This window comes from Melozone crissalis, unplaced genomic scaffold (genome assembly GCF_028551555.1).
Source record: "Melozone crissalis strain CALT ecotype California unplaced genomic scaffold, PUWL_Pcris_2 ptg000150l_1, whole genome shotgun sequence".
In the NCBI taxonomy this organism is placed as follows: domain Eukaryota; kingdom Metazoa; phylum Chordata; class Aves; order Passeriformes; family Passerellidae; genus Melozone; species Melozone crissalis.
In genome coordinates this window covers 234,750-255,972 of record NW_026535921.1, presented here as the reverse complement: position 1 = coordinate 255,972, position 21,223 = coordinate 234,750, and the positions used below count along the sequence as shown (strand labels likewise).

Below are 21,223 nucleotides of genomic sequence, written 5' to 3'. Positions count from 1 at the left end.
ACCGCGCACGTCCGCCGCTCTCCGTGACGCGGTGACGTCACCCCCGGTGCGGGCCGGTCCGTTCCCGGGGCTCCCTCCGGGCCCCGCCCCCCGGTCCCGTCCCGCCGCGGGCACGCGCTGCGGGCGCGCCTGCAGCCCCGGCGGGGCCGCTCGGGGCGGGGCGGGCACGGCACGGCGGGGCGGCCCCGGGGCGGGCGGAGCGGGGCCAAGCGGGGCGGGCGGAGAGCGACGGCCCCGGGCGGGGCGGAGCGGGGCGGCCCTGGGGCGGGCGGTGCTGCCGGCCGCGCCATCGCGGGGAGTGCTGGCCCGAGATGGCGGCGGCGGGAGGCGGGTAGCGGGGGCGCGCTCGGCCCGGCCATGCACTTCTCCATTCCCGAGACCGAGACCCGCGCCGGGGACGGCGGCGCCCCCGCCTACGTGGTGAGCGGGGCCGAGGGAGCGGAGCTGTCCCGCAGCACGGAGCCGCCCTGCAGAACGGAGCCGAGTGGGTGGCGCGGCTCCTCGGCCCGGGCGCGGTGCAGCCCCGCTGGGGCCGTGCGGGTCCGCAGCCCCGGCGCGGTGGCGGGTCGGGATCAGGACCGGGACCGGGGCCGGGGCCGGGCGAGGCGGGCAGGTCCCGGCCCGCCGCCATCCCCGGCCGGCGCCCTGTGCCAGGGCCGAGCAGGGATCGGGCCCCGCCGCCCCCGCGGCTCCGGATCGGGCGCGGGAGGTCCCGGAGCAGCCCCGGGTGTCCGGACCTTGCCCTGCCCGGTGCCGCGGGCGGGGGCGGGTAGCCCGCGGGGGCCCCGTCCGGTCCCATCCCAGCCCCGGCTCATCCTGGCCCGCCCGTCCGTCCGTTTGTCCCGGCTTCCTGTTTTGGTCCCTGCGCCGTGAGCGCCTCCGGAGCGGGGCCGGGACTCCGAGTGCCCGGAGCCCTTCCCGGGGCCGGCAGAGCCCCCAGGCTGGCGGAGGGTCCGGATCGCTGCTCTCTCTCGGGGGGAGGGTGGGCAGCCCTGCGCTCCAACACCCACGCTTGCCCCGGTGCCGAGATCGCTGTCCGGGGATGCCCCGGGACCCCGCGGTGGGGCACGGTCACGGTGGGGCATGGTGCCGGTGGGGCATGGTGCCGGTGGGGCAGCCCGGTGCCGGTGTGAGCGGCGATGCAGAGCCCTGAGCAGCCCGGTGCCGGTGGGGCAGCCCGGTGCCGGTGTGAGCGGCGATGCAGAGCCCTGGCGATCCGCGGGAGCTGCAGTCGCTCACGGGCCGCAGGAGCGGACAGCCCTCGAGGCGTTTCGTCCTTGTGACCCCCCTGCCCTTTGCCCTCCGCCGCTGCCGAGGCTCCTCGGGCCTGGGGCAGAGCCCGGGGCTGGGCAGGAGCCGCGGCTGTGGCCATCCTCTCGCCCTCCCAAACGGTGCTGTGGGGCTGGCAGGACACTGCTGTCCTTGAAGGGACTCTCTGTGTAGGGTGAGGTGCTGGGAGCTGGACCATGGGGGTGCCAGGTGTTCCCTCTGTGATCAGCCAGGTGTTCCCTGTGTACTCAGCCAGGTGTTCCCTGTGCGTTCTGCACTCACAGCTGTGCTCAGCCAGGTGTTCCCTGTGTGTTCTGTGCTCTGCCAGGTGTTCTGTGCGTTCTGCACTCACAGCTGTGCTCTGCCAGCTGTTCTGTGCGTTCTGCACTCCCAGCTGTGCTCAGCCTGTGGCATCAGCAGGATGATGATGCCACAAGATCACCAGAGCTCAGGCAGGGACCCGCTCCTTGTGAGGCCCTGGCAGTGGGGAGGGCTGTCCCTGTCCGTGGGGCTGCAGCGTGGCTCTGTGCTCCCCAGGGCTGGGCACACAGGGTCAGACCTTCCTGCTGTCCAGTGGCACATCTCCTGGGTGTGCTCATATTCCTGAACCATTCTGCCCTTGGGCAGGGTGCTCAGGGATGTTGCCTTTTCCCGGGGGCTCCCTGGGCATCTCCTGGGGGGCTCCTGCAGCTGGCAGTGCTGGCTCTGAGCGGGCTCTCTCCCTGCAGGCCTACAACATCCACGTGAATGGGGTGCTGCACTGTCGGGTGCGCTACAGCCAGCTCCTGGGCCTGCACGAGCAGGTACGGGGACACCGGGGCAGAGCTCCTGCTCCTCACCTTCCAGCAGGGCTCTGGGTGCTGGGAGCTCTCTGCTCCCCTTGCTGGTCCTGGGGGTCAGCGAGGGTGGGGGTCCTGCAGCGGCACTCTGCTCTTGTCCCAGCTAAGGAAGGAGTATGGCGCCAACGTGGTCCCAACCTTCCCCCCAAAGAAGATCTTCACGCTCACCCCAGCAGAGGTGGAGCAGCGCCGGGAGCAGCTGGAGAAGTACATGCAGGCTGGTAAGCTGGGCAGGGCACGGCCCGTGCCTTCCTCCCTGCCCTGCTCCGTTCCCTGCGGCGCCTCTTGCACCTCCCAGGGCAGCCCTGGCGTTTGGTGGCCTTGTCCCCTGGGTGCCAGCTCCTGTGCCAGCCCTGGTGTTTGATGGCCTTGTCCCCCGGGTGCCAGCTCCTGTGCCAGCCCCTGCCCTGCCCTGGCACAGTGGGGCTGTGCGGGGGGGTTCCTGGCTGGCCCCAGGCAGTGCTGTGTGTCCCCGTCCCTTCCCACGGGACTCCTGAATGCTCGTGCCCCTCCTGCAGTGCGGCAGGACCCGACACTGGGCGGCAGCGAGACCTTCAACAGCTTCCTGCGCAAGGCCCAGCAGGTGAGGGCACACCTGGGGTGGCTCTGTGCCCCCGGGCTGTGTGAGGGGCTGGGTGCCAGCGCTGTTCTCTGTGCAGGAGACGCAGCAGATCCCCACGGAGGAGGTGCTGCTGGAGGTGCTGCTCTCCAATGGGCAGAAGGTCAAGGTCACCATCCTGACGTCGGACCAGACAGAGGATGTCCTCGAGGTGCCACAGCTGTCCTGCTGGCTGGGACCAGCCCCTCCTGCTGCCTTCTGGGCTTCCCCACAAGGCTGGGGCTCTCTTGGCCTGGTAGCCCCACTGCCCTCCCCTGCCACCTGCCCACCCTGGAGCAGGGCTGAGCTGGTGGGGCTGAGAGCTGGGAGCTGGAATGGGTGTGCTGCAGGGTGTGTCTGGGTCCAGGCTGGTGTTTGGGGTCCCCTCGCTCTTTCCTGGTTGCAAGGAGCCCAGGCCTGGCTCAGGGCAGCAGAGGTGCTGCCTTCCTGCTGTTGGGAGAATGCACATGGGCTGGGTCTGGCCACGATGCTGGGACTATATTGGGACTATCCTGCTCTTCCTCCCAGGCTGTGGCCTCCAAGCTGGATCTGCCAGATGACCTGGTCGGCTACTTCAGCCTCTTCCTAGTGAGGGAGACCAAGGATGGAGCTTTCTCCTGTGAGTGGAGCCCGCTGTGGTGGGACACGTGCTGTGCCCCTGCCTGGAGTGAGGGCTGTGTGCTTGGGCCCTGCCCTGGCTGGGGGCACAGCTGTGCTCCTGGGGGCACCCTGGTGTGGGGCCATGGGGCTCCTGCTGCCCAGAGGGGCTGCTGAGCTGCTGTTTCCCCGCAGTTGTGAGGAAGCTGCAGGAGTTTGAGCTGCCCTACGTGTCAGTGACCAGCCTGCACAACCCCGAGTTCCAGATCATCCTGCGCAAGAGGTGAGCGGGGCAGCACTGGGGTGGTGCCCAGGGCTCCTGGATCCACACAGGGACCCTCCTCTCCTGCCATTGCTGCCCAGGGCTCCCTGTTACACACAGGGACCCTCCCCTCCTGCCATTGCTGCCCACTGATGCTTTGGCCCCCAGGAACGCACCTGAGCATCCCTAACTGTGACACTGGAGCAGGGGTTGCCCTGCTGTGCTCAGCTCATTCCTGCCTTCCCATGGCAGCTGGTTTAGATGGGGAGCAGGGCACGATGACTGATGGTTACCAGCCCACAGGAGGGTGATTTTCTCCTCACTGCTGGAGCAGGCTAACCCCTGTGGTTCCCTTCCAGCTACTGGGACTCAGCCTATGACGACGATGTGATGGAGCACCGTGTGGGGCTGAACCTGCTGTATGCACAGGTGAGGGTTGGTGTGGCACAGCCAGGTGAGGACAGGCACTGTGCAGGGGCTGGGGGGCTCTGGTCCCAGGCGCTCACCAGCCTCTGCTGCCTGCAGACGGTGTCAGACATCGAACACGGGTGGATCCTTGTCAACAAGGAGCAGCACCGGCAGCTGAAGTCCCTGCAGGAGAAGGTCTCCAAGAAGGAGGTAGGACAGGGAGCAGTGCCACCACGACCGGGGCAGCTCTGGCTCTGCACCAGCCCTCTCCCCTGTGGTACCGGGTGGTGTCCTGTTGCTGAGCAGCCCTGCCCTGCCTGCAGTTCATCCGCCTGGCGCAGACCCTCAAGTACTACGGCTATCTCAAGTTTGACCCCTGTGTCACGGATTTCCCCGAGAAGGGCTGCCACGTCGTGGTCAGCGCCGGCAACAACGAGCTCAACTTCCAGGTGCGGCTGCCCAACGAGCAGATCAAGGAGGGCAGCTTCAAGGTCACTCGCATGCGGTGCTGGCGGGTCACATCCTCGGTGAGTGACGCCTGGGGAGCAGGGAGGGCGCTGGGGGGGCACCCCTTCCTAGGAAAGGTGCTGGCTCTGACTCCAGCCTCTGGCCCAGCAGGCCTGGAGAGGGTCTGAGTCATGCCATGAGGGGCTGAGGGGATCACTGGTGTGAGGACACTGGAGGGGACCTGACAGCGGCAGAGGACTGGTGGGCACTGGGCAGGTGTGCCACACTTGGCTCGGTGCTGCCCTCGAGCTGCACTGGTGTCTGGGGAGCTGCTCCTTCCCCTCTGGAGGCTCCCAGCCTTGGTGTGTGTCCGTGCAGGTGCCCATGAACAATGGCCCTTCGGGCAGCAGCCCAGGCAAGTCCGAGGTGAAGCTGGAGCTGGCTTTTGAATACCTGATGAGCAAGGACCGGCTGCAGTGGGTCACCATCACCAGCCCACAGGTAGAGCTGCCTGCATGGTGGGCTGGGGGTGGCTGTCAGGGGAAGGGCTGGGCCCTGCACAGGGTGTGGGAAGGCTGTGGGGTGCACAGAGCCCCGTGACACTTCTCCCTTGCAGGCCATCATGCTGAGCATCTGCTTGCAGTCCATGGTGGATGAGCTGATGGTGAAAAAATCTGGAGGCAGCATCCGCAAGGTGAGGGCTGGATGATGGCTCTAGAGTGGGATCCCAGCCTAGGGCCTGGGCTGGGTCCTGAGCGCTCCCCTCGGGATGGGGCCAGCATCTCCAGGCTGGTTGTAAGCCCAGGGCTGATGCTGGGCGCTGGGGCTGAGCTGAGCTGCTCTGCAGATGTTCCGGCGGCGGGTGAACGGGGCCCTGCGGCGCTCGGACAGCCAGCAAGCCGTGAAGTCACCCCCGCTGCTGGTGAGTGCGACCTGCAGCCCTTCGTGGGGGACACGCGCAGTCACAGGCGCTGACGGGTTGTGAACCAGAACTCACTGCCTCCAGAGGAGGCACTGCTGCCCCGGGGCAGGGCTGTGGTGCCCTGCTTCCAGAGCCCTGGGAAGGGACAGAGGTCCTGCAGTGAGCCAGACTCCCTGGGGACGGAGGGGGCAGGTGGAAGGAGGGGTGGGTGTTGTGCCCCATGACCCTGTGCTGCCCAACTGTGCTGCCCTCACAGGACTCACCTGACGCCTCCTGGGAGCCCATGGCCAAACTCTCGGTGAGTTGTGTGTGGGTGCACCAGACACCTCAGGCTAAGCGGGTAGGGGAGCTAGGGCTGTCCTCCCTAACGTCTCCCTTCTCCACAGAGCAAGCTCACTTCTGTCAGCCTGCGGGGGATCAGCCACTCCAGCTCTGCTAACGACGTGGGCGCTAACGACTTCCACGGCAATTACGCCTTTGAGGGCATTGGCGATGAGGATCTGTAGTGCCCCCTGCCCAGGACAGCCCCGGCCTGAGCGAGGGCCTTCGCTGAGGAATGTACGACCTGCAGCCAGGTTGCAATCAACGTGCCTCTCACCTGCTCCATCCACCTTTCCCTGCTCCCCGGGGCTGGGAGCTCCCCCCAGCCCGCCACTGCCTGGGGCGGGGGCAGCTGAACTCCTCCCGCTGCTGGCTCCAGCTGGGAGAGGGCTCGTTTGACCTGAACAGTTGGCCCGGGCAGAGCCCTGGAGCTGCAGTGCAGGGCCCGGCCCGGCCTGGGGGCAGAGCTGCTCCTGTCCCAGCTGGGAAGGCCTGGCCCGGCCTGGGGGCAGAGCCAGGCAGGCTCCGTAATGCCAAATTAGCATTTAGGTTCGTGCTCCGAGACAGAGTGCAGTAAGCTGTCTCGGGGGCTCCACGCAGAGTCCCCTCTAACCCGCTCATAGACGCCAGCATAATCTAGGCTTGTAACCAAGTATCTCCTGCTGCTCAGCCCGACAGAGCATTAATGGACAGTAACTGATGTTTACACACTGCAACAATGATTAAAACGGATCCTGATTGGTACCAGGCTGTCTGTTGGGGGGTGGCTGCTGTCCCTCCCCTCACGGCACTGCCAGCCCCGTGCCGTCCTCCTCAGTAGCAGAACAAGGCCCCCAGGGTGAAGAGCAGATAACAAAACCGACTGTTTAATGCTTTTATACACAATATAAATTACACCGACCAGCACGGGGACCGCCATGGAACCAGTCCTGTTCCCCCCTCCCCCCTTGTCCCCAAACGCTGGCAGAGGAAGGCTCCGGCAGGCAGAATCAGGCAGCTGGGGATGTGGCCGTGCTGCCACACGGGCAGGGCTCAGAGCCGCCGGTCGTCACTTCACCCTGCCCAGGCAGGACGGGGCTGCCGAGGCCCAGTGTGCCTCCGGGCCTGCTGTAGGGCAGCCCTGAGCCCCCCGGAGGTGCCTGCCTGTCCTCCCTCCCCCAGGGAGGGCAGGCACCCCAGGCCCCCGCCGGGCTAAGTGCTGTCTCAGGGCAGGGCCGTGCCCACGGCTGGGGGGGCCAGGAGGGCTTTGGCATTGCGCGGGTTCACCCAGCTCTCGGCCGTGTGGCCGTGGATCTTCTGGTGGCGCTTGTAGTTGTCCCAGTGCCCGGTGGTGTAGGAGCAGTCCCGGCACTGGAAGGGCTTCTCGCCCGTGTGCCGCAGCATGTGCCGCTTCAGGTTCATGCTCTGGTTGCAGCTGTAGCTGCAGAGGCTGCACTGGAAGGGCTTGTCGCCTGAGTGGATGCGCCCGTGACGCTTGAGGTTGGCCAGGTTGCCGCAGGCGTAGTCGCAGAGCTGGCACTTGTAGGGCTTCTCGCCCGTGTGCACGCGCTGGTGCCGCTTCAGGTTGTCCAGGTGGGCGGAGGCGTAGGGGCAGAGCGGGCAGGCGAAGGGCTTCTCCCCGCTGTGCGTCTTCATGTGCCGCGCCAGGTGGTTGGGGTAGTGCGTGACGAAGGGGCACAGGCTGCAGGCGAAGCCCTTGTCCCCGGCGCCCTTGCGGGGGCTGGCACCCGGCTCGGTGCCCAGCACCGCCAGGCTGCAGCGCCCGCACACCTGCTCGGCCAGGCCCTCGTCCTGCGCGAAGCCGTCGTCTAGCACCAGCCCGCACATGCGGCACGTGAAGGGGAAGAGCAGCTCAGGCAGCGCGGCCGCCTCCTCGCCCCGCAGCCGGGCACAGCCGGGCAGGAAGGGGCCGCTGCCGCTGCCCACGTGCAGGCTCAGCTCTGGCAGCAGCGGCTCTGCGGGACAAAGAGATGGGGCTGTGAGCTGGGTGGCACAGCGCCAGCGAGGACTGGCTCTGAGACGAGCCCCAGTGCCAGTGAGGACTGCCTCTATGAGCCACAGTGCCAGCGAGGACTGGCTCAGTGATGAGCCCCAGTGAGGACTGGCTCTGTGATGAGCCCCAGTGGCAGCGAGGACTGGCTCTGTCACAAGCCCCAGTGCCCTGGTGAGCCCGGCAGTAACTGACTTTGGGGTCAGCAGCAGGATCCGTGCCCTGCACCAGCCCCAGAGCCCCCACAGTAGCTCTCCCCACATCCCCACACCCTCCCACCTTTACCTGGGTCCTTGTCCCGCCGGTGTGGCGCCTCGCCCTCGGGCAGGCGGTGGCTGAGCATGTGCCGCTTCAGGTTGCGGCTCTGGTTGCAGCGGTAGTCGCAGGCGGCGCACTGGAAGGGCTTGTCCTGGCTGTGGACGCGCTCGTGGCGTTTGAGGTTGCCCAGGCTGCTGCAGGCGAAGCTGCAGCCCGTGCAGCGGTACGGCTTCTCGCCGGTGTGCGTGCGCAGGTGCCGCGTCAGGTTCACCAGCTGGGCGGAGGCGTAGGCGCACTGCGGGCATGCGAAGGGCTTCTCCCCGTTGTGCGTCTTCATGTGGCGCTTGAGGTGGCTGGAGTAGTGCGAGGCGAAGGGGCAGAGCTGGCAGGAGTAGACGATGCGCTGGCCGCGGCCGCCCTCGGCGCCGGCGCACTGCAGGCAGCTCTGGCCCAGGCTGGCGGCCAGCTGCAGCCCGCACTGGCGGCAGGGCAGCGCCGCGGGGCCCGGCTCGCCACCCTCCTCGGGGTCGCTCTCCACGCTCAGCTGCTGGTACCCAGACGAGCAGTCGTCGTCGCTCAGGGCGTACGCTGGGATGGCGATCTTCCCCACCAGGGTGTCTGCTGAGAACACCGCGGGCACGGGGCGGCGTCAGCCAGGCTGGCCGGGGCACTGCCCCTGTGCCTGTGCCACCCTGGGGCACTGCCCCTGTGCCTGTGCCCCCCGGGGCACTGCCCCTGTGCCTGTGCCCCCTGTGCCCCCCAGGGCACTGCCCCTGTGCCTGTGCCACCCTGTGCCACCCCGGGGCACTGCCCCTCTGCCTGTGCCCCCCGGGGCACTGCCCCTGTGCCTGCACCCCCCAGGGCACTGCCCCTGTGCCTGTGCCACCCTGGGGCACTGCCCCTGTGCCTGTGCCCCCCGGGGCACTGCCCCTGTGCCTGTGCCACCCTGTGCCACCATGGGGCACTGCCCCTGTGCCTGCACCCCCCGGGGCACTGCCCCTCTGCCTGTGCCACCCTGGGGCACTGCCCCTCTGCCTGTGCCCCCGTGCCACCCCGGGCACTGCCCATGTGCCCGTGCCACCCTGGGGCACTGCCCCTGTGCCTGCGCCCCTGTGCCATTGCCCCTCAGCCTGCGCCCCCCGTGCCCCCCGGGAGGAGCCCCCCACACCGTGCACTGCACGGAGCAGCCCCGCAGCCACAGCCTGCCCCAGCGCCCTGCTCTGGGTGTCTCGGGAAACCCTGACACTCGTGCATGGCTGGGCAGGACCCCGGCACCGGCAAGGGTGGGAGGACAGGTGGGTGCATCACCCACACTGGCACTGCTGGGCCCGGGGGGTAGAGGGAGGTGGGCACAGCCCGGCCCAGGCTGGAGAAAGGGGTGCCCTTAAAGCTGCTCTGTGCCCCTCTCACTGTGGCACCGCCCCAGCCCCGGGGTGGCAGCTGGTCACACTGGCATGGCTGGCACAGGGAGCTCCAACACCAGCCCCTTCTACCCTGCAGGAAACATTCCCCTGCCCCACAGAGCTCTGTCCAGTGCCCGCAGGGAAGGCTGTGCCAGGCTCTCAAAGGGAACTTCCCAGCTGGGCACAGACTCATCCTGCTGCAGCCCCTGAGCTCCACAAGGGCCCCAGGCTGGTGCTCGGGGCTGCAGGGGCAGCTCACCAGGACCAGCTGAGAGCTGTGCCCTGCTGGCCCTGTTCTGTGCCAGGGCAGCTCACCAGAGCAGCTGAGAGCTGTGCCCTGCTGGCCCTGTTTTGTGCCAGGGCAGCTCACCAGGAGCAGCTGAGAGCCATGCCCTGCTGTGTGCCAGGGCAGCTCACCAGGAGCAGCTGAGAGCCGTGCCCTGCTGGCCCCGTTCTGTGCCTGCCCTGCACTCCTGGGGCCTGTCAGGCTCAGCAGCTGCCCACCCTGGACTGTGCCCCTGCTGCTGCCGCCCTGGCTGTGTCCAGCTGATGAGCCTGACCTGTGCTGTGGGACGGGGCAGCCCCTCCAGGCTGTTCCACGAGCCCTGCTGGGAACACAGACACCAGAGAAGGGCATCCTGCCAAGGCCTGGCTCTAACAGGGGAACTCCTGACCCTGCCCCGAGCCCTCTGCCAAGGGACCCCCTTTCTCCTCAGCTCAGCCCCAGCCACACCAAGGGAACCCCTGTGCCCTCAGGCCAGCAGTGCCCCAGCACCCCCAGAGCAGGGTCCCCTAAAGGGCCATCAGGGCCCACATGGCACAGCGTGCCTGTCCTGCCTGGGTCAGTGGGCTGAGCTCCTGGTCCTGCTCCCAGGCTGGGGCTGAATGGGAGGACAGGAATTGCTGGTGGAATTTGGGAAGGACGGGAATTGCTGGTGGAATTTGGGAATGAGAGAAAGTCCCGGTGGAATTTGGGAAGGACAGGTATTGTAGAATTTGGGAAGGATAGAGAGGAATTCCCGGTGGAATGTGCCCCCAGAGCCCCGGCAGGCGCCCAGCAGCCGTTCCGGGGCAGGGAAGCAGAGCCCTCGAGCAGCCCCATCCATCCCTCGGTGCCAGAGCAGGACACGGCACAGCCCAGCCGAGCACACGGAGCGCGGCCCGGCCCCGGGGGCAGCGGGGGGCGGGCACGGGGCCGCACAGTCCTGCCCTCCTCTCTGGCCGTTCCGTTCCCGCGGTGCCCGGGGCGGGGAGTGCCTCCCGCCGGTACCGTGGGCAGCTCCCGGAGCTGAGCAGCGCTCGCTGCTCCGGCTGCCTCGGCCGGGGCTGACCCAGGCTCGGCAGCCGCGGCGGGAGAGGCGCTGTCCGCGGCACCGGGGCTGAGCGCGCTCGGTTCGGCCCGCAGCACCGAGGGGCGCGGTGGAACGGGACCCCGGTGGAACGGGACCCGGGGCTGAGCGCTGCGCTGGCTCTGGGATGAGCCCGGCCGCGGGGCGCGGCCCCGAACCCACCGCGGGGACACGTCGTGCCCGGGCCCCCGGCGGGAAGGGGCGTTCGGGGATCGGTGCCGGGGGTCGGAACCCACCCCGGGGCCCCGTCGGGGGCCGGGCCTCCCCCGCGAGAGGAAGCTCGGCCGGAGCCCGCGCCGGGCGCGCCCGTGGCAGGGCGGGCCCGGCCGGATGCGCCGAGCGCGGGCCCGGTACGGCCCGTTCGGGCCGCGTCGCCGCCGGCGGGGCTGCCGGAGAGGGGCGGCGTCCCCGCGGGGCCGCACGCACCTGGCGGTCCCTTCTCGGAGGCCGGGCCACGGCCCAGCAGCAGGTCCCCGGGCAGCACCACCGCCGCTCTTGCCGTCTCCTCGGTGCCATCCTCGGCGTCCGCTGCAGCGCTCCGAGCGCCGCGGGTCCCCGCCGGGCCGCCGCCGCCGCCCCCCGGGCCCGCCGCGCACTCACCCTTCACCGGCTGCGGGTGGCTCTGCTTCCGCCGGGGCATCGTGGCGGGCCCCGGCGCCGGCCCGGCCCCGCCGCCCGCCCGCCCGCGGCCCGCCAGCCGCCCCCGCCAGCCCGGGGCGGCCGCCGCCGCCCCGCCTCGACCGGACACTTCCGCTTCCGCTTCCCCCGGGCGCGCGGGGGCTGGCCCGGAAGTGCCCGCGCAACCCGGAAGCGGAGCGGGCGCGTGCGCAGAGGCGACCCCGCCCTCCCGCGGCCGCGGCATGAGGGGAGCGGGCCCGGGCCCGGCGGGGGCACGCGGCCGGAACGGGACGGGACCGAGCACGGCGCTCGGGCGGGGCGGGACAGCAGCGGCTCCGCCCCTTCCGGCCGGCGGGAGGCGGTGGCACCGGCGGCACCGGGACCGGGGCCGCTGCCGCTGCCGGTCTCTGTGCCCCGTCAGGGCCGGCTGCGGCTCCTCCCCCGGTGCCCTTCGGGTCCGGCCCCGCCGAGCGGCAGCGCGGAGGGCAGGCCCCGGTGAGTCCCCGCCGGTATCCCCGCGCGGTCACACCGGGCACACCCGGGGCCGGTGCCGTCGCGCTCTGGCCGGTGCCGCCGTGCTCCGGCCGGGCCCGCAGGTGGCCGGTGCAGCCCGGCCGTGTCCCCGGGCTGTGCCGTCCCCACCCGCTCCCTCGCGGGGCTCTCCCGGTGGCTCCGCTCCGTGTCCGGGCTGCGTGAGCCGCGCTCGGCCCGTCACGATCGCCGCTGTCCCTCCGCAGGTGCCGCGGGTCCCGGGGGAGCCGTGGCCGTGCCGCGCTGCCGGCGATGATTCCCCGCTGACAGGTACGGCCCGGGCCGTGTGCCCATCCCCGGTCACCGCGGAAATTCCCCGCTTCCCGGCTGCCTGTGGCTCCGTGTCCCCCGAGAATTGCCATGTCCCCCGGGATGTGCCGTGTCCCCCGAGAATTGCCGTGTCCCCAGGGAAGCTCCGTGTCCCCCGTGGGATGCAGAGCCCCCGGTGCCCGGCCCAGCAGAGCAGCTGTGCTGGGGCTCCCCAGCCTCGCCCGAGTGTCGCTGGTCCTGCCCTGGCCCGGGAGAGCTCTGTGGGCTGTGGCAGTGCAGGAGGGCAGGGGGCAGCTCTGGGGGGGACAGAGGGAGGGACCACGGGGATGGGGTGTGCTGTGGCCATGGATTGGCGAGCTCTAAGCGAGGGAAACGGACAGATTGACCCCGCTGCAGGAATCGCCTGGCTCCTGGGCACTGAATGAGCTGGGTCTCAGGTCCCTTGGCAGTGAACTGCGGTGAAAGGAGCTTTAACCTTGTGTCACCCTGGGCAGGGGCTGGGTGTGAGTGTCACCCTGCCCTGTCACCCTGGGTGCACACTGGGGCAGGGACAGGCCTGGGGCAGGTTGGGATGGATGCACACTGGGACAGGCCTGGGCTGGCTGTGCCGGTGTTGCCACTCTCTTCCCCACACTGGGGATTTGGGACCTCTGTGGTCCTGGATCTGTAATGTGGAGCTGAAGGAGGCAGGATGGGGCAGAACAGGCTCGGGGGTTGTTCTAGACACAGGCTGGCTCTCAGGGGCTGTCCCAGGCTCTCAGGCTGGCTCTTAGGGCTATCCCAGGCACAGACCCTGTCCCGGGCACAGGCTGGCTCTCAGGGGCTGTCTCAAGCTGGCTCTCAGGGCTATCCCAGGCACAGACCCTGTCCCGGGCACAGGCTGGCTCTCAGGGGCTGTCTCAGGCTGGCTCTCAGGGCTATCCCAGGCACAGACCCTGTCCCGGGCACAGGCTGGCTCTCAGGGGCTGTCTCAGGCTGGCTCTCAGGGCTATCCCAGGCACAGACCCTGTCCCGGGCACAGGCTGGCTCTCAGGGCTATCCCAGGCACAGAGGCTGTTCCCGGTCACAGGCCGGCTCTCGGTTCTCTCTCTCTGCTCTCCGCAGGCCGAGCGGCACCGCCCGCCCCTGCCCCTGCCCCCGGGGATGGCTCCGTTCCCGCCCGCGGTGAGGCCCGGTAGGAGCCGGGCCATGGGGGCCGCAGCCGGGCCCGCTGCTCCCCGCTGCCCGCGGTAGCTCACGGCAGCGCCCCGGGGCACCATGGAGCAGCCCACGCGTGTGCCCGGGCCCCGCCGCCTCCTGGGCTGCTTCAGGAGGAAGCCTCGGCCCGCCGGGGAGGAGCCGCCGCCGGAACCGGAGCCCGCGGAGCCGCGGGTGGCGCTGGCCCCGGGCGAGGCGCTGCAGGAGTGCCCGCTGTGCCTGCTGCCGCAGCCGCCCGAGGCGTTCCCCGCGCTGGGCTGCTGCTCGCACCGCTCCTGCCGCGGCTGCCTGCAGCAGTACCTGCGCCTGGCCGTCGCCGAGAGCCGCGTACCCGCGGCCTGCCCGCACTGCCCCGCCGCCATCCCGCCCCACGACGTGCACCGCCTGCTCCCCGAGCCCGCCCTCCGCGACAAGTACGAGGAGTTCCTGCTGCGGCGGCTGCTGGTGGCGGACCCCGGCACCCGCTGGTGCCCCGCTCCTGACTGCAGGTACCGCGGCACGGGCGGGAATGCGGGGCGGGAATGCCGGGCGGGAATGCGGGAATGCCGGGCGGGGCGGGCCCCTCCTGCAGCAGCGGGCTGTGCCCCTGTCCCGTGAGCCCTTCCCAGGCTGGGCTCCCATCCCTTTGTCCTGCCTGGGGCCAGCTGTGCCCAGGGAGGTGTCCAGTCCTGGTCTGGCTGCAGGGCCTGTGCAGCTCTTGTCTCCTTGGCTGTGCAGCTCTGTCTGCCCGGGCCGGTGCCCTTGGCTGTGCCGGGTACTCTGTGAGCCCCAGGGCTGCTGGACAGGGGGGGATCCCAGCTGAGGGTGGGTCCCAGCTCTCCTGGGCCAGGGCTGTGGCTCCAGGTCAGTGCAGGACCAGGGCTGGCACGGCCTGGCCTGGCTGTGCAGGGAGGGGTGCCCTGCTGTCCCCAGTCCCAGCTGGTGCCCTGCTGTGCCCAGCCCCAGCTGGTGCCCTCTCCCTACAGCTACGCCGTCCTCGCCCATGGCTGTGCCGAGTGTCCCCGCCTCACCTGCGGCCGCGAGGGCTGTGGCACCGAGTTCTGCTACCACTGCCGGCAGCCCTGGCACCCCGAGGGCCCCTGCGCTCCACCGACCCCCGGCCTGGCCACGCCCTCAGCACAGCCCGAGGAGCCCGCCCACGGTGAGGCAGACCTGGGCAGGGGTGGAGCTGCGGGGCTGGGGCTTGGCACAGCCCTGTGCCCCTGTGCCCCTGTGCCTGCTGCCTGGGGGGCTGCTGCAGCCAGGAGCCAGCCAGAGCTCCCTCTGCTGCATCTCACAGCCCCTGTGCCACTTGGGCCGGGGTGTGTAGAGGGACCACGGCTCCCCCCATGGTTCCTGTGGGGTGGGGAATGCTGGGAGGGGTGCACACTGGGACAGGGACAGGCTGGCATGGATGCACACTGGACAGGCTGGCATGGATGCACTCTGGGACAGGCTGGCATGGATGCACACAGGGACAGGCTGGCATGGATGCACTCTGGGACAGGCTGGCATGGATGCACACAGGGACAGGCTGGGATGGATGCACACTGGACAGGCTGGGATGGATGCACTCTGGGACAGGCTGGCATGGATGCACTCTGGGACAGGCTGGGATGGATGCACACTGGACAGGCTGGCATGGATGCACACTGGACAGGCTGGGATGGATGCACACTGGACAGGCTGGCATGGATGCACTCTGGGACAGGCTGGGATGGATGCACACTGGACAGGCTGGCATGGATGCACACTGGGACAGGGACAGGATGGATGCCCACTGGGACAGGCTGGCATGGATGCACACTGGACAGGCTGGGATGGATGCACTCTGGGACAGGCTGGCATGGATGCACACTGGACAGGCTGGGATGGATGCACACTGGACAGGGACAGGCTGGATGCACACTGGACAGGCTGGGATGGATGCACACTGGACAGGGACAGGCTGGATGCACACAGGGACAGGCTGGCATGGATGCACACTGGACAGGCTGGCATGGATGCCCACTGGGACAGGCTGGGATGGATGCACACTGGGACAGGGACAGGATGGATGCCCACTGGGACAGGCTGGCATGGATGCACACTGGACAGGCTGGGATGGATGCACACTGGGACAGGCTGGGATGGATGCACACTGGACAGGCTGGGATGGATGCACACTGGGACAGGCTGGCATGGATGCACACTGGACAGGCTGGGATGGATGCACACTGGGACAGGGACAGGCTGGGATGGATGCACACTGGGACAGGCTGGGATGGATGCACACTGGACAGGCTGGGATGGATGCACACTGGGACAGGGACAGGATGGATGCCCACTGGGACAGGCTGGGATGGATGCACACTGGACAGGCTGGGATGGATGCACACTGGACAGGCTGGGATGGATGCACACTGGGACAGGGACAGGATGGATGCCCACTGGGACAGGCTGGGATGGATGCACACTGGACAGGCTGGCATGGATGCACACTGGACAGGCTGGGATGGATGCACACTGGGACAGGCTGGCATGGATGCACACTGGACAGGCTGGGATGGATGCACACTGGACAGGCTGGGATGGATGCACACTGGACAGGCTGGCATGGATGCACTCTGTTCTGTCCTGCTCCCCCATCCCATCTTGTCTCCCCCCAGCTGAGGCCGAGGACATCAAGGTCTGTCCTCGCTGCAGCGCCTTCATCATGAAGATCAACGATGGCAGCTGCAACCGCATGAACTGCACAGTGTGTGGCTGCCTCTTCTGCTGGCTCTGCCTGCAGGAGATCTCTGATGTGCACTTCCTGAGGTCAGTGCAGGGCCTCGGGGGCTGGAGACTCTGACAGGAGCTGGGGGTCCGTGGGACTGCCCTGGCCGAGGCTGGGGGCTCTGACAGGAGCTGGGGGCTCTCTGGGACTGCCCTGGCCGAGGCTGGGGGCTCTGACAGGAGCTGGGGGCTCTCTGGGACTGCCCTGGCCGAGGTTGGGGGCTCTGACAGGAGCTGGGGCTCTCTGGGACTGCCCTGGCCGAGGCTGGGGGCTCTGACAGGAGCTGGGGGCTCTCTGGGACTGCCCTGGCCGAGGTTGGGGGCTCTGACAGGAGCTGGGGGCTCTCTGGGACTGCCCTGGCCGAGGCTGGGGGCTCTGACAGGAGCTGGGGCTCTCTGGGACTGCCCTGGCCGAGGCTGGGGGCTCTGACAGGATGGGGAGCTGGCATGGGGCAGGCAGGCCCTGCCCCAGGTTTGGGGTTAGCCAGGGGGAGCAGGGTGCTCTGTGCTGCTGGCTCTGGCAAGGCTGGGGCTGCTGCTGGCACCCCGTGGGAGGCAGCTGGAGCTCAGGGTTGGGGATTCTGGCTGCCTGCTCTCAGGTGGGCTCGTGGGCGTCCCTGACGTGGGGCCAGGCTCTGCTGGTCTGTGCTGCCACCTTGGCTCTGTGCCCACAGCCCCTCTGGCTGCACCTTCTGGGGGAAGAGGCCGTGGTCCCGGACCCGCAGGATCCTGTGGCAGCTGGGCATGGTGCTGGGAGCGCCCATGGTCATCTCCCTTGCTGCAGGCGTTGCTGTCCCTGTCATCACCATTGGGATCCCCATCTACATGGGTAGGAAGGTACTGGCAGCTGTGGTCCTGCTCCCTGCTGGGCCTGGGAGCCCATGGCTCTTGGCCTGGACAGACCTGCAGTGCTCCTGCTGCCCACAGCACACCCCTGTGCCACCCTGGGTACCCTCAGCACATCCCTGCGCCACCCTGGGTACCCTCAGCACATCCCTGTGCCACCCTGGGTACCCTCAGCACACCCCTGTGCCACCCTGGCTGCCCTCAGCACATCCCTGTGCCACCCTGAGTACCCTCAGCACACCCCTGTGCCACCCTGAGTACCCTCAGCACATCCCTGTGCCACCCTGGCTGCCCTCAGCACATCCCTGCGCCACCCTGAGTACCCTCAGCACACCCCTGTGCCAGCCTGGCTGCCCAGTCCTGCCTTGCCAGGACCTGCTGCTGCCCCCAGCAGCCCCTGCCAGTGCAGGTGTGCCCAGCCTGGGGAGTGGGGTCAGGGTGGGGGAAGGGAGGAAGGGTCCTAGGGGGGGTCCCCAGGGACACCTGTGCTGGGGTGGCAGTGCTGTGGTGGCACTGTCCCTGTGGTGGCACTGTCCCTGGGGTGGCAGTGCTGTGGGGCACTGTCCCTGTGGTGGCACTGTCCCTGGGGTGGCATTGCTTGGTGGCACTGTCCCTGGGGTGGCATTGCTTGGTGGCACCATCCCTGTGGTGGCAGTGCTTGGTGGCAGTGCTGTGGTGGCACTGTCCCTGTGGTGGCACTGTCCCTGGGGTGGCAGTGCTGTGGTGGCACTGTCCCTGTGGTGGCATTGCTTGGTGGCACTGTCCCTGTGGTGGCAGTGCTGTGGGGCACTGTCCCTGTGGTGGCACCGTCCCTGTGGTGGCAGTGCTTGGTGGCAGTGCTGTGGTGGCACTGTCCCTGTGGTGGCACTGTCCCTGGGGTGGCAGTGCTGTGGTGGCACTGTCCCTGTGGTGGCAGTGCTGTGGGGCACTGTCCCTGGGGTGGCACCGTCCCTGTGGTGGCAGTGCTTGGTGGCAGTGCTTGGTGGCACTGTCCCTGGGGACAGGGAGGCTGTCCGTGTGCCTGTGGCTGGAGCTCTGCCAGGCTGGCAGGGGCCGAGTGCCCGGGGCTGTGCCAGGCCCTGCAGAGCCTTCACCATTGTGTTTGTCCCCGAGGTGCTGGGCCAGAGCCGGCGGAGCAGCCTGTCCGGGTGCCAGCAGTGCCTCTCTGTCACCAGCAGCATCCTGCTGTCCTTCTTCGTGTCCCCCATCATCACAGCCCTCACTGTGGGTGAGTGCCGAGGGGTGGGTGGCACCGAGGGCGTGTCCGGGGCTGGCAGTGACCCTCGGTGCCCCCGCCCGCAGGTGTTGGCGTGCCCCTGGTGCTCACCTACGTGTACGGGACCGTGGTGCTGTCGCTGTGCCGGAGCCGCTGGGGCTGCAGGGGCGGCCGTGCCCCCGGCGAGCTCGGCGTGGTGGAGCTGGACAACCTGGCCAAGCGTGGGTGCCCGGGAGCCGGCAGGGCTGGGCCGTGCCCCGCGTGCCGGGGGCAGTCCGTGGAACGCGTGTTTGTGTCTCTGCAGTGAACGAGCTGTGGTCGGCGCTGCCCAACCCCAGGGTGGCCGAGGACGGAGCTCCGGACGGCGCCGCCTCCCTGTCCCTGCCCAGCAGCGGCCGCAGCCAGCGCCCGGCGCGGCCGCAGGGGGACAGCCAGTCTGCCAGCACGGTGGCCCTGGCCGGGAGCATGCTGAGCGAGGGCCAGGACGCCTCTGACAGGTAGGCAGGGTGCCGAGGGGCTGGCACATCCTTTCATCAGCTGTGCTGGGCAGGGACGGGCTGTTCCCCTTGGGGCCGCTGCCCTCAGGCCCGTGTCTGTCTGTCTGTCTGTCTGTCTGCAGGGAAGGTGTCACCATCGAGGTGGAGGTGTCGGTGGAGGCGGTGCCACGTTCTGCCCGGCAGCAGAGCCTCAGCAGTGCCCTGAGTGGGCAGAGCCTCTCTGGGGACTCCCTGGGTGCCACCAGTGACAGGGGCAGCTCCGTGGGTATCCCTGTGGAGTGATGGGGGCCCGAGGGGGAGTCCTGACCCACACTCGGGCCCTGTGCCCTCTGCCAGCACACCCAGCCCTGGGAGCTGCTCCTGGGCCGGTGCCAGCTGCACCCAGCACTGCTGCACCCTGCACTAGCCCTGTGCACCCCTTTCCCAGAGGCACCACTAGGAAATAAAGCTGCTCTGCTTTCTTTTCACTAGGAAATAAAGCTGCTCTGTCTCCCGTGGCAAAACTCCCCCCTGGCAGCCCACTGGTGTGCACAACAGGCATCACATCTGACCCGGGTGAGGAAGAGGCCACCCAAGCCGTGCTGGGTTATCTGTGTGGCCTCTGCCCTGCCTGTACCAGCTGATCTGCCCCAGAGCAGGCTGCAGGGCTAGGGGAGGGCAGCAGCCCCCCAGCTCCCCTCTCTGCTCTGGGCCCCTCAGGGATCCGTCCTGCAGCCAGGCCAGTGTGCAGGGAGCACCATGGGCTGTAGGGGACCTGTTGCCAGATGGGTTTCATAGTCTCAGGCCCTGGGATCCTTGTCACTGACTCCACTGCAGCATCGTGGGGAGAAAAAGCTGCTGCTTCTGAATGTTTTGCTGCTCCTGAATGTTTTCTGCTCAGAGGTGGGCAGTCACAGAGTGAGTAAAGGATTTGGGTTGGCAGGGAACTTAAAGCTCATTGCTGTCCCTTGCCATGGGCAGGGACATCTTCCACTAGACCAGGCTGCTCCAGGCTTCATCCAACCTGGCCTTGAACACTTCCAGGGATGGGGCAGCCACAGCTTCCCTGGGCAGCCTGTGCCAGGGCCTCACTAGGGAAGGATTTCTTCCCAATACTCCATCTAAGCCTGCCCTCTGGCAGTGGGAAGCCATTTCCCCTTGCCCTACCCTCCATGTTTCTTGGAGCCCCTTCAGGCCCTGTGACTCTCAGCTCTCCCTGGATCCTTCTCTTCTCCAGGCTGAGCATCCCCAGCTGTCCCCACAGCAGGTGAGGTTTGTGAGTTGTCCCACTTGTGCAGCCTCCTCCAGCTGCTCTGGGACTCCCATGTGATGGGGCTGTGCCTTTGGCAGTGCCTTGCCCTACAGATCTTCCCTTTCCCAGGATGAACTCCACCCTTGTGGTCCTGGGCTGCTGTCTTGGCTTCTGCAGTTCAGGCTGTCCCTCCCCAGCCCAGGTGCTGCCTCTCCTGGCACCTTTCACCCTTCCCTGGCACCCCAAGCCTCAGCTCCCCACCCTGCCTGGTGGCTCTGCAGTGAATTGTCCAGCCCTGACGTGCTCTGGTGTCTGCAGTGTCCAGCTGGGCCCTGCATCCCTGTGTGAGCCCCCTCAGAGCCTCACACACCCCGGTGCTGCAGCTGGATGTGCTGCTCGGGCTGTGTCCACGTTCCCCTGGCATGGGGCTGCCTGAGGACACCTCTCAGGAACACTTTTCTCCTTTGTTCTCAGCACAACTTCCACTTGCTGATGCTGGGTTTATCTCGGGGTCACTGGGAAGGGACTGCTCAGTACCTCACACTTCCTCCCTGCTATCAACATCCTGCTCAAGGCTACTCCAGATTCTGAATACACAGAATGAACAGGCACAGGGACAAGCAGCCCTAAAGTATTAGTTATTTCTGCAGCCCCTGAGAGCCTGAGCTGAGGCAGCTTTGCTTGATGACATTAAAACCAGTTTGGCTCAATTGCCACGTGCTGTCATCCCGTTCCAGCTGCCAGGCATCCATCTCCAGAGGGTTTGGTTAAACAAAGTTAAACTTTGTTCCTGGTCATCAAGGTTTGTGATGCAGTCTCCAGTCTCTGTGGAGTCCCCAGAATGGCTGTGATTCGTGGTGACCTCACATTAGTCACCACGATGACCATTTCCTGTGTGCCCTGTTGATGTTTTATGGTGCTGATTTTACTCAGAACGCTCTGTGGTGGGTGCTGTGCCACAGCAAAGGCCCTCAGGGCTGCAGGTGTTTGCCTTGCCTTGCTGCAGCTGCTCAGGGCACAGGTGCAGGCGTGCTGGTAGGCTCAGTGCTGGCAGCTCACCAGGAACCGAGGAGCACGGGGTGCTGGGGCTGGGCAGGGAGGTGCCCTGGTCACCTCCAGTGTGACTGGCTGGCACAGGGGCCCAGGATGGTCAGACAGGGGTGCCTGAGGGCCAGGGGAGCCCCTGTGCTGCCCACAGAGCTCCTGGCTCCCTGCAATCCTGGGGCACCTGGGACAGCTCCAGGCTGTGGGGAAAGGAGGGACTGGGGGAAAGAACAAGGGTGGGAAATGCACATGAAAGGCACCAGCTGTGTGTGTGACAAGGAAAGAAATAATGCACCACCACAGAGTGCTCTTCTTTTGCAGTGGGCTCTGTCTGGCACACAGGGAGAGCGCACCTGTATGGCCCACACCCTTCC

At 68.0% G+C, this 21,223-nt stretch overlaps 3 protein-coding genes across 5 annotated transcripts; 2 read left to right on the top strand and 1 right to left on the bottom strand.

Annotated features, from left to right (window-relative positions):
* Positions 1–268: 268 nt before the first annotated feature.
* SNX17 (sorting nexin 17) lies at positions 269–6,408 on the top strand. Its single transcript, XM_054293479.1, has 15 exons — positions 269–420; positions 1,998–2,072; positions 2,212–2,329; positions 2,627–2,691; positions 2,768–2,878; positions 3,235–3,325; positions 3,499–3,586; positions 3,925–3,994; positions 4,091–4,183; positions 4,297–4,500; positions 4,799–4,921; positions 5,037–5,114; positions 5,268–5,342; positions 5,599–5,640; positions 5,729–6,408. Exons 1-15 carry the CDS (start codon positions 358–360, stop codon positions 5,846–5,848), a joined length of 1,416 nt encoding a protein of 471 aa, XP_054149454.1. The 5' UTR covers positions 269–357; the 3' UTR covers positions 5,849–6,408.
* A 97-nt stretch (positions 6,409–6,505) lies between these two features.
* On the bottom strand, positions 6,506–11,318 carry ZNF513 (zinc finger protein 513). 2 transcript variants are annotated; one of them, XM_054293481.1, is made up of 3 exons: positions 11,090–11,318; positions 7,939–8,532; positions 6,506–7,618 (listed from the first exon to the last, which is right to left on the bottom strand). In XM_054293481.1, the coding sequence occupies exons 1-3, from the start codon at positions 11,301–11,303 to the stop codon at positions 6,867–6,869; spliced, it is 1,560 nt and encodes a 519-aa protein (XP_054149456.1). In that variant the 5' UTR covers positions 11,304–11,318; the 3' UTR covers positions 6,506–6,866. The 2 variants fall into 2 exon arrangements, with proteins under 2 accessions (XP_054149456.1, XP_054149455.1); XM_054293480.1 differs by having other exon boundaries at positions 11,264–11,312.
* A 709-nt stretch (positions 11,319–12,027) lies between these two features.
* Positions 12,028–19,326, top strand: LOC128948702 (E3 ubiquitin-protein ligase RNF19B-like). Of its 2 annotated transcripts, none has more exons than XM_054293477.1 (9): positions 12,028–12,082; positions 13,187–13,767; positions 14,245–14,420; positions 15,907–16,057; positions 16,690–16,852; positions 17,975–18,089; positions 18,164–18,298; positions 18,382–18,574; positions 18,697–19,326. In XM_054293477.1, exons 2-9 carry the CDS (start codon positions 13,340–13,342, stop codon positions 18,854–18,856), a joined length of 1,521 nt encoding a protein of 506 aa, XP_054149452.1. In that variant the 5' UTR covers positions 12,028–12,082; positions 13,187–13,339; the 3' UTR covers positions 18,857–19,326. The 2 variants fall into 2 exon arrangements, with proteins under 2 accessions (XP_054149452.1, XP_054149453.1); XM_054293478.1 differs by having other exon boundaries at positions 16,690–16,844; positions 18,697–18,784.
* Positions 19,327–21,223: the final 1,897 nt, after the last annotated feature.

Excerpts from the sequence above, each read along its gene's own strand:
- SNX17 (XM_054293479.1), top strand. The coding sequence starts at position 358 with ATGCACTTCTCCATTCCCGAGACCGAGACCCGCGCCGGGGACGGCGGC. Across the intron at positions 3,326-3,498 it reads CAAGGATGGAGCTTTCTCCT|TTGTGAGGAAGCTGCAGGAG; the intron begins GTGAGTGGAGCC and ends GTTTCCCCGCAG. Across the intron at positions 4,184-4,296 it reads AGAAGGTCTCCAAGAAGGAG|TTCATCCGCCTGGCGCAGAC; the intron begins GTAGGACAGGGA and ends CCCTGCCTGCAG.
- ZNF513 (XM_054293481.1), bottom strand. The coding sequence starts at position 11,303 with ATGCCCCGGCGGAAGCAGAGCCACCCGCAGCCGGTGAAGGGTGAGTGC. Across the intron at positions 8,533-11,089 it reads CTCCGAGAAGGGACCGCCAG|CAGACACCCTGGTGGGGAAG; the intron begins GTGCGTGCGGCC and ends CGGTGTTCTCAG. Across the intron at positions 7,619-7,938 it reads CCGGCGGGACAAGGACCCAG|AGCCGCTGCTGCCAGAGCTG; the intron begins GTAAAGGTGGGA and ends TTTGTCCCGCAG.
- LOC128948702 (XM_054293477.1), top strand. The coding sequence starts at position 13,340 with ATGGAGCAGCCCACGCGTGTGCCCGGGCCCCGCCGCCTCCTGGGCTGC. Across the intron at positions 16,853-17,974 it reads CCATCTACATGGGTAGGAAG|GTGCTGGGCCAGAGCCGGCG; the intron begins GTACTGGCAGCT and ends TTTGTCCCCGAG. Across the intron at positions 18,575-18,696 it reads GGCCAGGACGCCTCTGACAG|GGAAGGTGTCACCATCGAGG; the intron begins GTAGGCAGGGTG and ends GTCTGTCTGCAG.